At 36.5% G+C, this 15,069-nt stretch overlaps 1 protein-coding gene across 1 annotated transcript; it reads right to left on the bottom strand.

The window, feature by feature from the left end:
• Positions 1 to 4,207: 4,207 nt before the first annotated feature.
• On the bottom strand, positions 4,208 to 5,769 carry LOC126790009 (CBL-interacting serine/threonine-protein kinase 4). Its single transcript, XM_050516132.1, has one exon. The coding sequence runs from the start codon at positions 5,723 to 5,725 to the stop codon at positions 4,424 to 4,426; it is 1,302 nt and encodes a 433-aa protein (XP_050372089.1). The 5' UTR covers positions 5,726 to 5,769; the 3' UTR covers positions 4,208 to 4,423.
• Positions 5,770 to 15,069: the final 9,300 nt, after the last annotated feature.

Below are 15,069 nucleotides of genomic sequence, written 5' to 3'. Positions count from 1 at the left end.
GAAACTCAGGACATAACATGCCATCACGCAGTACCGAATCTTTTTCTTTTTTTTATTCTCTACGAAATCCCTTTTGCTGTGTGTTTAAAGCCTCGGAGTCACAAACACAATCTTCACTATTGTTGATTCTTTCGCCTCAGCATCCAAGGGCTATGACGGTCCCAAGCTTGAAACAAACTCTCCCGTGCAGTTTGAGTTCCTCAATTTTTGGGCCTCCGACCTGCAAAAGGAGATCGAGATCTCAAACCCATAGAGGTGAGATGTGAACATGCGCTGGAGAATAGCAGTGGTAATCAACCTCCAATGTGGCAGCGTGGATGACCGAAGTGAACTGGATTGTTCCGGCAAGAAATAGAGATTTAGGGACATGGTTTTGGAGGTGACGCAGAAGGGGACAATACATATGTGGATGAGGACATCGACATTTGGGATTTGGCGACGAGGTCGCCAACGCAACACGGGTACAAAGAGAGAGCATAGCAGGGAGAAAACTGAAATCTGTTGAGAGAGAGAGATGGGAGAAATTTAAGATTTGTTTGAGAGAGAGAAGGGGGGGAATTAGGCAGTGTCAATATGTAATTTTTGCTAACTCTAGTGATAACGGTATAATAAAATTAAAAAAGTGATTACTTTATAATTTTGAAAACTTAGGGGATTTTTTAAATTTAGAGTGTTAAAAGTGACTTTTTTTGTAAGAAGCCCATAAATCTTCCATTCATAGGAGATTTTGAAAAAGAAAGTGAAAAGTTTGCAAATGAGTTTGGTTATTGCCCCCAACAATCAGCTTTGTTCTCCCTATAAAATAAATATCAATCAAATATTCCAATTTTAACCTTCTAATTAAGAAAAAATAAAAAATAAAATTGCACGACTACCGGGTAACCAAACTCAATCATATGTACAGTAATTTCAATCCTTTATGGGATCGAAATCAATTTTTATGCCATAAATTCAACCGGTTCGTGTGATGATCGAAGTTGAAAAGCAAGCAAGGTAAAGAGAACATGAGGCAGTAAGATTTCAAGAAAACCATGGCATCAAATAAGAGGAGAAGGCATTCTAAAAAAAAAGAGAGAATGGATTCCATTTAGCGCAATACTGTTCATTCACTTCATTGGTAGTCGGTTTCATCATATAATTCATCATGCTCAACTACCTGTTAATGCGGTGTTAATGCGGAAACGTCTTTAGTACTCCGAGTATCAATATTCTAACACATCAGATCCATTGTCAACTATAAGATCCTAACAAATAGATCATGTGGCTGTGATTTAACACTTGATGACCAGCTTGACCTTACAACATTAGAAGATGTGAAGACCACATGAGGAGAGGACCACAAGGTGAGGACCACATGACAAGTAAAAATATTTTTTGAAATTTTAAAATCATTTAAATTAATCAACACAAAATGACATGGACAAACAAGCGGCCAAAATTGGGCCACATGTCCATTTATTTGATTTTTAGTTAATTTTAAAGGATCTAACATCTTCTAAAAATCTTAAAAAATAGTTTCAATACTCTAAAAATTCACCAAAAATTACCACGCAGTCAGGATACTTAGCTCTATCTACCCATATAAAAGTTTTATAATAATTTTGATTGCGCGATACGACTACTCTTAGGGAGGTAGTGTGTTAATTAGGCTTGATCGCATAGATCGAGACCCAAACGATTACGAAATTTGGTGAACTACTAAAGTTGCATAACATTCATATTAGATTATATGTAAATGCGTTTGTTTATAAACTAACTATACTGAGAAAATAAAAATTTTAAAAATCGACCGTAGGATACCGTCTCTATACTGTGCTATGGCTGTCGTAGAAAATTCACTAATTTTAGGTAACGTTTTGTTCTCGATCCACACAATTAGCTCTTTGTACCTCATACCTTCTAAGGAGATCTATGTTACGGAAACATAATTATTCAATTTGTTTGCATGAGTTGAGAAAACGCGGTAATGACAACGCATATGATTGTTTTGAAAAACTATGATATTTTTAAATGTGTTTTTGGGTTATGAAATCATTTAAAATAATAAGAAAATGACAAGGACAATGGTGCAACCAGAATTGTGTCACGCGTCCATTTATTTGACTTTTTGTCAATTTTGAAGAATCTAACATCTTGTAAAAATCATAAAAATAGTTTTGACGCTCTAAGAATTCTCCAAAAATTACCATGCAATCAGGATAGTTAGCTTTATATACACATGTAAAAAATTTAAAATAATTTTAAACGCGCGACACAACTCCCTTTAGGGAGTTAGTGCTTAAATTAGGATTGACCGTGTAAATTGAGACCTAAACGATTACAAAATTTGGTGAATTTTGTATCATATCAATATCTCAGAAACCTAATTACATCCAACGGTCGAAGTTTTATTTTATAATTTTTACTCATGTGAATCACAACGTGTCTGCTAAAATCACTGGGACTTGTTTTGGTGAAATCTGGACTTTCAAAGAAGGCTGTGGGAAAGCTAGAAGTATCAATAAAGAAGGATTGTCAGAGTGGTTTGCAAGCTTGGATGTCAGCCCTCTGCTGTTGTCAGAGTGAATGAAAGTGGTTATAGGTAGATGATACCATCTCTGCAAGCAGTTCTAATTTGCCGCAACTTCTAGCTGAAACGCAATCAAAGAAATGGGGCTCTCGAATTGTGTATGCGTGGTTGCATCCTACATAACTATATACCCTGGGGAAACTCAGAGCGATGAAGACATGTATCTAATTTGAATTCAATTCAGCTGTCCAGAAATCCAAGTAATTTTGAAGACCCCACCACAATCATACCATTGGATTACTAAGAAGAAATCAAACCAAGAAATCAGTTCACCCCTAAATTCGTCGACTCCTTCCCTCTTCCCGTTATTCTCCTTCCTTGAATTAAAATCGCAATGGAGCCAGGAGGGAGAAAGAAAGAAGCGGGAAGACCCAAAACCAAAGCCAACTAACACTTGCGAGGACATTTTTGGAATTCCATGAGCGGCGCCGATCGAAGACTTAATGTGGAAGCGAAGGAGCGGAGCCGATGTCTGAGCCAAACTTGATGTCATGCTGGGTGACTCCTCCCTCACAAGTATTCCAGTTTATTAAATAAAAGTTTACAACAGAAAGGCTCTCAAGTCTAAACTCTGATAAACATAGTTATGTTTACCAACTAAACTCCAAAAACAGTACAGTTCCTTAACCAAGTCATTTTTCATTTCTATTGATTATGTTTTCGTACGCATAATCACCTCACGTCAAATACAAATAAACGTTAAGTCACTTTAAAAAAGATGACCTTGGTGTCTACTGATGTATAATAGCTTAGCTTAGTTTCTAGTTGTCGACAAATATTTCAATAATTTAGGAGGAATGAAGAAAATGAGGCTTCGATTGACAGTTTGACACCATACTGTGTATAATCACTAGTTATAGAAACTTGGAAGACTTTCCAGGTATAGGTAGATCTAATCATGGTGGGTTACTGGGTTTAATTTGCAGCTTCACCAGCTTCTCGTCTGTAACCGCGTAACAATGGTGATGATGTTTCAGGTGAAACCTCGCACCTGATTAAGCTGGTGACAGAAACTTTAGTCAGACCTAGAGTCAGTTCTCATGTGAATCTTCTGAGGAAAGAACGATGTGCGTGATATGGATCTGTTTGGCTGCGAAAGAGTTGAGCTACTACGTCTGCATGAAGCATGCAAACGTTTCCAGATGGGCATGGAGTCATAAAGCCAATAACAACACTAAAATATATGTGAAATGATCATCATATTGGATACTGTGAAAAAATCTATTCCAGAACGTACAAGAGATATCGATTGAAACTCTATAGTGATCTCAAAACTAAAAAAAAAAGAATTGCATCATTGCATGATCAACTAAAAATGTGTTGAAATAAGATCAAAAATAATATTTTCTATGTTCTATTATCGATATGATCATATCATAAAGTACATAAATTTCGGAGATTAGATCCTTAATACTGTATAGAAATAGAGATTAACAATACAATTGCCAGCAACAATATATTTTGAATCGATTTTCTGACGTTTCATAATCCCAACTGCCATTATTCTTCATCAGAGACATTTAAGTATTTTTAGGATTGAAATCGTAAGATATGATCGAGGTTACTACACAACAGTCAAGTTGAGCTCGTACATAAGTTATGCTGATGATTATGATCCATTACTAATCTGGGGACTAATAACTTGAAAGAATCTAGAACATTATGGATCGTCAAACGAACCTAAACTCTGATTAATCAACTACCATTACCACCAAAGCAACAACATCTGCACTAATCTAATGTACAACACTAATTTAATCCTCCTCCCACAAACCCTTAGAGTCATCAAAGTCTTTTACTTCCTTCTTCATGTACAAGCAAAGACGACTGAAGTCTGAACACAACATCATCAACCTAAACGACGCCGTGTTGCCACGACATAACTACGTCCCCCAACCCAGTTCTCAGGTCCTCCCAAAGAAGCACCGGAAACTCGACCCCACTACCCTCCACCACCTTGACCTCCCCCAAAACCAAACCCACCGCCACCTCCATCATCTCCACCACCAAAACGACACGTCGTCCTTTCCCTCCTCCTTTCCCCAACCCAACGCTCATCCCTCCCTTCCCTCTCTCCGCCTTGTACCCCATCCTCTCCCCAACCTCCCCCACCTTCTCCGCCACCTTATCCGCCGCCACATTCGCCGTGAACCTCCTCTCCCTCCTGTTCTCCGCCTCGAAAAGCCCCGACAAGTCCAGCCCCGACGACATGGATATTATATCGAACGCGTTCATCCCCGACACTCCGCCGTCGCATTTCGGCTTCTCCTCCGCCGCCGCCGCGAAGTAATCGCAGCCGTCGGAAGCTGACTTCAAATCTATGGCTCTCTGGAACCAGGGCTTCTCCATGACGGCCCCCACGCTCAGGCGAGTGTTCGGGTTCGGGTCGAGGAGCTGGTATATGATCCGCCGCGCCGGCTTTGAAACCGCCGCCGGGATGACGTAATCGCGCCGCTGGATTTTCTTGTGCATCGCCACGAGGTTGCTGTCGTCGAACGGCAAGTGTCCGGCGAGGAGGACGAAGAGGATGACGCCGCAGGACCACGCGTCGGCCTTGGACCCGTCGTACCCGACCCGGTAGAGCACCTCCGGCGCGGTGTACGCCGGCGTGCCGCAGGCAGTGTGGAGGAGGCCGTTCTTGAGCTGCTCCGGCAGGGCGGAGAGGCCGAAGTCGGAGACCTTGAGGTCGCCGTTGCCGTCGAGGAGGAGGTTCTGCGGCTTGACGTCGCGGTGGGCGACGCCGCTCTCGTGGCAGAAGCGGAGGGCGGAGACGAGCTGCTGGAAGTAGCGGCGGGCGAGGGACTCCGGCAGCTTGCCGTGGCGGGCGATCTTGGCGAAGAGCTCGCCGCCGGTGGCGAGCTCCATGACGATGTAGATCTTGGACTTGGTGGCCATGACCTCGTGGATTTTGAGGACGTTGGGGTGGTCCTGGAGGCGGCGCATGGCGGAGATCTCCCGGAGTATCAGCGGCTCCATGGCGGCGTGTGTTTTGAGCTTGTCGATGATTTTAATGGCGACGGGTGCCTCGTCGGCTAAGGATTGTGCCTTGTAGACCTTGGCGAAGCTGCCCCGGCCCAGCATCCGGCCCATTCGGTACTTCCCGAGAAGAGTGGAGGTGGCGGAGGGGGGTGGTGGTGGTGGGGGCCCACGGCCCATGGCTGGGTTGGAGAAGGCGCAGAGTAAGTGAGAGAGAGAGTATCAAGAGCCGGCTAGGTATGATTGTTGCTTTGGTCTCGCCTTTTATAGCTTTAAATTTCCTGAAAGCTGGCTCCTGCTGCATAGGTTTGGGTGTTTTACTATTGTACCCTTCGTCTGATCGCCGGATTCTGGTCAAGGGTTACCAAAATGAAATATTTTAGCTGTAAAGTTTTAGTTTTAGTTTTTGTTAGAGCTGTAATCTCTTGGACAGTTTATTACTGACCGTTTAGTACCGAAATAAATTTTTTTTAATAACCGAAATAATTTTTTTTTACTTGATGACCTTGTATTTTGTTGCTTGATGATCGACTCGGCCAAATTAATTAGGCTATTTCATGATGAGATGACCAACTGATAGCTAGATATCTCAATTAGGTATTATGCATTCAATTTCAAATCATTATTCAATGTCTTCTGTTACTGACAAATTATGTCATTATTCATTAACCCATTTTCTTTGATCATGATTTTTAAGGTATTCCATGGCGAGGTGTTTTTATTAGCTTCCATATCCGTTTTTAATATTATGTGAAGAGTAAAGGCATATGCTTTCTTGATTCCATATATGTCACTCATTGTTAGATAGATAAAGTCTCCAATTCATTTTCACCCAAGCATGAGTTTTCTTTTCCCTCAATCCAAATTCATCACATTAAGTCCTTACCATGGAAATTATTGGCTAATAGATTATAATGTTTATCATGGTAAATAAAAATTGATAAAGAAACTAGCTTAATTAGCTACTAGCCTCTTAACACGCACGTAAATTTGATTTTAAAAATTTAAGAAAAGCTTGAAAAAATAGATAGAGGAGTTGTAGTTAGAGCCCACTACTTAAAATTCCTCTCACACTTGATTATTTTTTATTTTTTTATTTACTATTCTAAACATCGTATAATATAATTTATAGTTTTAAAATGTTAATAAATCAAGCGTATATATAGTATTTTTAGAATGAGCGGTTACTTATGACAAATTGCCTTAATATATAAAAAATAAGAGATGTTGAGATATTTTGCTCTTGGAAAATATCACCATAGGGGAGAAGGGATTGACTTTCGTAGTCCAAATTGGAGGTCACGAGCATAACGTAAATAAAAGAAGGATTGTGAAAACGAAATTCATGAATGGAAAAGGTATAGTATTGTCCACTAACTAGAACTATAAATTAAGTGTACAATGACAAAGATCATCAAGTGCCGACAATTAACCTATGCTTTAACAAATAGAAAACTTAGTCTTGGTTGTATATTAATAAATGTATCATTCATTTTGATGCCCAATCGTTGCATTTTAGTGATCAATCTTCGCTTCTTATTTTATCACGCAGGTTGTTTAAGAACCCATTCCAGCTTACCGCCTCATATATTCAAGTCGGTAAGAGCTCAGATGTGAAACCCCCAGAAGTAATCTGACATGATCTCTAATTAAAATTAGTTTATGGACCTATGAACCTGTTAAGGATATTGCTGTTCATAATGAGATGCAGCTGACACTTTAAAAATAATGAAGATGCAGCTAAGACAATGCCAATAGATCTAACTCGGAATTAAAAAAAAAGTTTAAATTTCTTCTCCACTAAAACACATGGTTTGTAATTTTCTTTTAAAGTTGGTTTAGTGAAAAAATAATATTTTTCTCAAGCATCTAATCAAACACTTTGGCAAATGGCAACTCAAACAGCAGCCGATCACCTCAAGTGGGTCAAGAACCAAAACGAACGATAGGTATTAATGGAGGAGGAAAGAGTAAAGGTTAGAGGAAAGAGCTCAGATGTGAAACCCTTAAATATGATTCCGAATTTGCTGATTGAATCATTCTAAATTTATTCTTTGTAGTGAATAGTGGAGACCTATTCTGATCTATCAACCTTTTGAGGACATTGTTGTTCATAATGAGATGCTCTAATGCAGCTGACTCTATAAAAAACAAAAAGATGCAGCTGAGACAATGCCAATAGATCTAACTCGCAATTTCAAAAAATAAAGTTTAAATTTCTTCTCCACTAAAACACATGATTTTTTAAATTTTCTTTTAAAGTTTTTGGCTTAGTGAAAAAAGAAGATTTTTCGAATTCTCAGGTATCTAATCGCACACTTTGGGTCTTTGGCTACTCAAACAGCACCCGATCACCTCAAGTGGGTCAATTACCAAAACGAACGGTGGGTATTAATGGAGGAGGAAAGAGCATAGGTTAGATGAATTGACTGACTTGAACGTACACTAGATTGGTGGTGAGCAGGTGACACTCGTTTGTCAATTTACATTGCATCATGACTTCATGAGACTCATGTAGGAAAGTGATATGCACCTGCCTCTAAGTCGATAGTGACCAAAAACTCCCCCAAATACAACAAAGAAATGTAGCAATCAATCACAGAGGTATATAATAAAAACGGACGGACCAAGATTCATTTGCACGCACCCCCTGCAAGTGCACACAGGACGGCCTCCCAGATGCGTCAAATTAGGTACGAACATACGACGCGTCGTACAGGCTAAAATGTTTGTCCTGGGTTTCTTCGAATGCTCACGAGGGTGGTGACGTAATTTCGCGGGAACTTCTGATTGGTAATGATTGGGGGGAGGAGAGGTAGTTACGTAATTTAGGGGAGGTGAAAACGGCGAGCGCCGCGCCGCAGAAATTGGGCACGTTGGGATCACCAAAATAATGTTCAGGAGATTTGTTGCCGTGGTTGGCAGCTGGAATATGCGGTCTATGTGCCCAACAATCATTTTTGCTTTTCCATATTTTGGCTTCGAGACACTGTTTTCCCGCACTATCAATGCTTTGGAAAACAACTTTGTTAAGCCATTTCTAACCCGAAAAATTAAAATTTTAGTTTTGAAAAATTAAATTATTTATCGATATAACATTAACCGTCTCCAATCTATATGACTAAATTTTTAGCTTTAAATTATAATTTAAGATTTAAGTCTGTTATTATATGTTTAAGTAATATAATTTTGTATTATATTATTATTTCAAGTAAATAAGTTATTTTCGTAATTAAGAAATTAATTTTGACATTTTTATATATATTTTAATCGAAATTATTATTCTCTCTGATTTCTCTCATTCAACCATATTTGATGTAATAGTATATATTTAACAAAATAAAAAAAATGAAACAATGACATTGTGAATTTATCTACCTCTTATATTGAATAACTTAAAGGCAATAATGATCAATCAAATGTGTTGTCAAATAGAGAAATATAGTGAGGTTGATACACACATACATGCATTATTTTCTTTAATTCATTCCAAATTTTAATCCTGAAAATAATAATTTATTGTATTAGCTAATTAAAATTAAAATTAATTGTGTTAATCATATAAATTAAAATCAAATTAATTGTATTAATCATATAAAATTAAAATTAACTATAATAATTAATTAAAATTTAAAAAATTGTACTAATTACAAAAAAATTGTATTAATCATCAAAATTAAAGTTAATTATATTAATCATAAAAAATTTAAATTAATTGTACTAATAAAAATTTATAATTAAAATTAAATGTAGTTGCTAATGAGAATTAGATATGGAGGTCATATTGAATAAACAAATGAAATCAAATCTCACTCAAATGGGTAAAAAACATTGTTAAGGGCTAAAATAGCCCTGAATAATGCTTTTTAGTCCCTTTTATTATGGTCTTTTAGCCCTTAATTAGATGTGTTAGAGATGGTTATGGCTAAAATTTAGTCTTTTAGCCCTTAATAAGAATGAGTTGGAGATGACCTTAAGAGCATTAGCCAAGTTAAATGGGGGCACGGTTGACGTTGGTTTTGGTCGTTCAATCATATACATGAATGGGCAAACGAGGCCCGAGTGGGTTCTCCCATCGCCTTGCGTGTTCGAGGAGGGGTAACTAATTTTCCTAGCATGGGTGCAGGGTTTCCTTATTTCCGCTAGGGATCCATATTTCTGATATTGGGAGTGAATATGTTGTACCAATTAATATTTTCAATATGTTACTCCCTAATTAAGGATTAACTGATGAAGACGTTGAAGTTGATAATATCAATGTGGTATTAAATATGTTAATCTTATTTGGGACATTTTAGCAAACTAAATTTTGAGAGATATCTAGTATTTATTAGTTTCTTCGCTCAACAAATAATTCAATAGTCAATATCTAATTTGAGGAAGGGTGTACAATTGTCATGGTTTTTGTGTGTCATTTTTGTGAGAGTACGTGTTTGAATGTTTGATGACTAATTTGCGCACATCTGTCCTTATTTGAATTTTGTTGCACATATAATGATTATGTACTTGGGAAAATTAAACAAGAGAAGTTTTAAATACACATCCATAAACTCTTAATACACACTCCTATTATTTAATAATTTAAATAAGATTTTACATGTATGTTAAATGACCAAAATATGTACATGTAATAATTCAGAAAATTAAAAACAAATTAAATCATCAAAACAGAGAAGAATTTATTTTTTGAAACAATTAAATTAAGAAAATAAGAAAATTTATAGTAAAATTAAAATGTTCATCTTCTTCAATCAATCAATTCATCTTATATATATTATTCATTTAGTTTATCATTTTTATGCTTAAAGAATTTTAAAAGAACTAGTGTGATCTATAATGGTTTGTAAGAATAAACAATAATCGATATGAACATCTAGAAGATATTAATATATATTAATATATTAATCACACTAAAAAGTAGTCTTGTATAATCAAATAATTAGATGTTTTTATTTTTATTGTTTAATTCAAGGATATTTAAATACTTTATGTGGTGTATTCAATTAAAATGTTGAAATGAGAATTGAAATAAATAATTTATTAAATATGTGTGTATTAAAAGATTTGAGTATGTATTTAAAATTTCTCATAAAACAATCGCAACCTAAATTTTAGATATGGGAGATTCTTCTCCTCCCCAACGGCCCAACCAAACAAAGTTCGTTGGGAGATACTTAACGGGGCCTGCCACGGGGACCAAGTGATGGCCTACTTGCTTGTGTTAGGTAAGCGCTTCGTTACGCATGCTCTCTTCCACGCCTCCCTTCCCCGTCACAACCCTCCTCTACGTAAAACATAGTTTTTCTGTCACTCCATAATTAGAAATTCCTGGGGCCTATAGGTAGCAAATATGTGATGTCACGAAATAGGATGGACGGTGAAGGAGACCAAGGAGACCTTAATGGTTTGCTTTGTAATAGGTCATCGATGAAATACCGACATGTAATGTACTACGAAATTCAGTATAAATATATAGAGGAACGATACGAATTTCTCATTGGCTGCATGAGTATGACAACGTATTATATAAATATTTTCTTTATTGTAGAGATGAGACGAGACAACATAAACCTAATCACTAGCTATCACTCGTATCAAAAATCAATTAGCGCATATATTGTTGACCAAACGAATTTGTTTTATAATCTTACTAAGAAGCTTCCACTTTGTTCTTATGTTCTAGCTTGATCTTTAAGATATGAACGTTAAACCTGTCTTTCTCAATTGAAAACATACTGGCCAAACCAAATTGTGATTAGCATTGGTTAATTTATGTCACTCTTGATTGGCTCTTTCTGCATTAGGCCCCTACCTATGAAAGTTCCACTTATATACGGCAGAAATTTAGTGGCCAACAATGGCCTTTGGGTTTAAATGGCCAATACTAATCACTATGTTTTGAATTAAATTAATTCGAAGTCATTATCTTTTTGTTAGAAAATACAAACAACCACCACCCACTATGTGGTAATCCCCTAGTTTAAAGGAAAACAATTTCAGTGCTCACGAAGAATCAGTTGACAATATCCAGTGGTTCTTATCACTTGTTATATTTTGACATATGGATTTATTATACTAAAATTATAATTTTATATATTTTTGGTATTTGTGAAATGACCTTCATGAGTACTGATAATTTTGAACTATAATTTCGAGTTTAGAGTTTAGAGTTTAGGGTTTAGGGTTTATGTTTTAGAGTTTAGAGTATTAGAGTGTAGGGTGTAGGGTTTTAGAAAGAAACCCAAAATAGTCTTTAATAAAATGGCTCAAATATGATTTTTTTTAAAATTAAATCCTAAGTGCCAAATGATGATCGGAATTGAGTACCACTGGAGATTGCCATGTAGTTCGCTAGGAGGACTAAAAAATTCCTCAGTTTAAAAGGGTCGTCTTCGAAGAAGCAAACAGGTTGACATATTGGGAGCTCCGCGATAGTCGGAATTCTCTTGGGTTTCTCAGAAAAAAATTTGTTTCCATCCGGCGACGCGTCCTTTGACGTTGCCGTCGGACATGAGTTGTGCTTGGTCCGGTCGGGGCTTAGCGCTGAGGTTGTTTGGTGGCGGTTCTCTTGAGGATAGCGGTTCTGGTGTGGTCGGAGATAATGTGTTGGGTTCGGGTTGATGATGTAGTCGTCGGCAGTGAGATTTCGGCGTCCCTTTAAGCTAATGGCCATGCTTGTTGGCAGATGATGATGGGGCTATGCGGCAGTAGGAGATCGAGGGGGAAGCAACGACAGCGTCGGCTTGATTGCAGGGATTGATTATGGGTCGAGTGATGCCTTGTTTTGTTTGTTTGAATCTTGATGGGTGCTATCACTTTGCCGCAAATATGGAGGGGTTCTTGGGCGGGAGATGTCGTCGGCGACTGGGCGATGTTGTCGTTGTCCGATGCTTTCTACGTCTCAGGCAGGCTCCAAAACTAATTTTTTCGACAGAGTTCTAGCTGTGGGTGCTTAGGCTCTTTGGGCTTGGGCTTGGGTCAAATAGTTTTTTTGTTTTCTTATTTGTGTTGGTTTTGTCATCCCTCCTCCTAGAGCAAGGGTTTAGGATGTTGATATGTTGGGTTTGGTTATATTGTGGAGTGCACGTGTTTATGGTGGATGTCATGTCCAGAGATTATCTTAATGTCGGTTCTTTCTGGGTGTCAATGTAATGAGGAGATTGTCTCTGCAAATATGTCAGATGTTTGGGTATGTGATGCTATTGGAGCGATTATCTTCTTGAGGTTGGCGACGAGTACGATATCGACTACTTTTGGAATCAGTTTTTCATTGATTCAGGATTGAGCATTCTTGGCTCATGTCTATTGCTTCTTGTGATAGTCATGTGACTAATATTTTTTTAGGAACGAGAGTGGGGAATTTAGTTCTTTCATCGAGTGTTCAACTTGGTGTAATTGTATTATCATTTTGGTGAAATAAAGTTTCTTTTTATCTAAGAAGAACCCACACCCACTACGTGTGTGAACAAAAAGTGGGCAGTTTTAGGGGGAAATTATATGTAGATGAATTTTTTTATTTCTATTCTAATTTTAGTTTTTACCTTATTGTCCCTGAATTATATAATCTCATTTTTAAATAGCATATGGTGGAATTGTGTTTATATATTTTCACATACGTTTTGGTTGACAAACCCTCTTATGATTATTAGAGAATAGATGAATTTTTTATTTATTTTGGCTTTTATCTTCTTGAACTTGAATTATATAATCTCATTTTAAAATAATATATAGCGGAAAAAATATTTATGTATTTTGACACACGTTTTGGTTGACAAACCATAATCTAATTATTAGAGGATAGATAATCAGATTACAACAAATCTCACGAAGACGGTTCAAGAACAATGGCCTAGCTAGACATTTTCTATAGAAGTTGATCGACTTGAGCAATAAAAAGAAAAATATATCAATTGTAAATTTGTAATGATGCACTGAGGGAAGTGTACAGTGTGTACTCATCGAAATATATAATTGATGAAAAAACACACACACACACATATATATATATATATATATATATACTCTTTTGAGTTTTGACTAATCTTTATATCGTTTCAGCCTTATGTATAGTTCCCTGGAGCTCATTGGCCACCCACACCAAAACTTGATAACATTGATCAAGTTTTTTGTTATGTTTTACCAATGCAAAAGCTTTGTTTGATTACAAAATACAAAAGTAAACTTTAAATGATAATAGTAAGTGACACTCAATAGATGTATATATATGTAACAACATAATGAAACGTAAGAAATTATATAAATTAGTGTGTTGCTTTCATTTCAAAAATCTTCATGGAAGTATTCACATCTTCTTCATATCATAACTCCAAGTTGCATGTAAACAATTTACTAATTTGGGTCCTTTCCACCTTATCTTGATTTTTGACAACAATTAAAGAGGGAATGAAAAGTAGCAGATGTATATCTATAGTTCCTTTCTGTATCTTTTTTCTCCACCATTTTCTTCTTCATCCTTATCTCAAGTAAACAAATGAACCAAACATGCAAATTCATCATAAAATCAGCGTTAACGACCACGAGAACTAAATAGTCCATCGACACAAAGAAGTAAACAAGATGATACTAATAAATAAATAAAATGTATCATTTAAAATTTTATGAGTACGTTAATTTCCTCTGTCCACACCCAATTTCTTCTTCAATCTCTCATCGTTCTTATCTCCAACGTTATCAAGTAAACGTAGCTACATCATTATGAATGAAAGTTAAGGACCGCCTTTAGTAAGGATATACTATCCTATCGATCGAGTGACATCAAGGTAAAGTTAAAATGAAGATTAATAAATCTTAATTGGTTGGTAATTTACTTTGATTCGGCATGATCTTCACCAGAGTTGGAACAACAAGAACGAAAGGTCCAATATGGCAGTGTAATTGATAACCACTCAAAATTAAACTAATGATTCAATGATGTTTGATTTCATCTTAATTAGTTAATTAATTAAGAAGCATATCGTTGAAAACAAGTCGAATGGAGGCATGCACGGCCCTCGTCATTTTGATTAGCTGAAGTGCTTGGAGGTTCTTGTTGATATGGACCAATAAAGTGGCATGATTAGATGCTTGCTGCTTTCTAAAGCCACTCCAAGAAGAGCATTAGATTTGGAAATCTATATCAATCTCAACATTAAAGACATTTGAGGATCGAACGAATAGACAAGCATATGCATTGCCTAGCTAGAACTAGAAAATAGAAATATATATGTATATATAAGTACTCGAGTAGATATATGTAAACATAAGTACTCCACCACCTAGGGATGGAAGCTAGTTGGTAACTTGGCAAGTCAAGTGGTATACCTAGCCTCAATCATTTTTCATATTCTATTCATAAATACAATAAAATCTCTATAAATGAATAATGTCAAAATTATTACTTTAATGGAATTATTATATTATCGATAAATTAATAAATTATTCATTTATAGAGATTTTTATTATTATTCCAACTAAATTGATGATAATCGTTTAGTTTGCTACTATGCATATTTTAGCTAGAATTC

The sequence above is a fragment of the Argentina anserina genome, chromosome 4 (assembly GCF_933775445.1).
Source record: "Argentina anserina chromosome 4, drPotAnse1.1, whole genome shotgun sequence".
In the NCBI taxonomy this organism is placed as follows: domain Eukaryota; kingdom Viridiplantae; phylum Streptophyta; class Magnoliopsida; order Rosales; family Rosaceae; genus Argentina; species Argentina anserina.
This window is presented reverse-complemented; position numbering and strand designations above follow the sequence as displayed.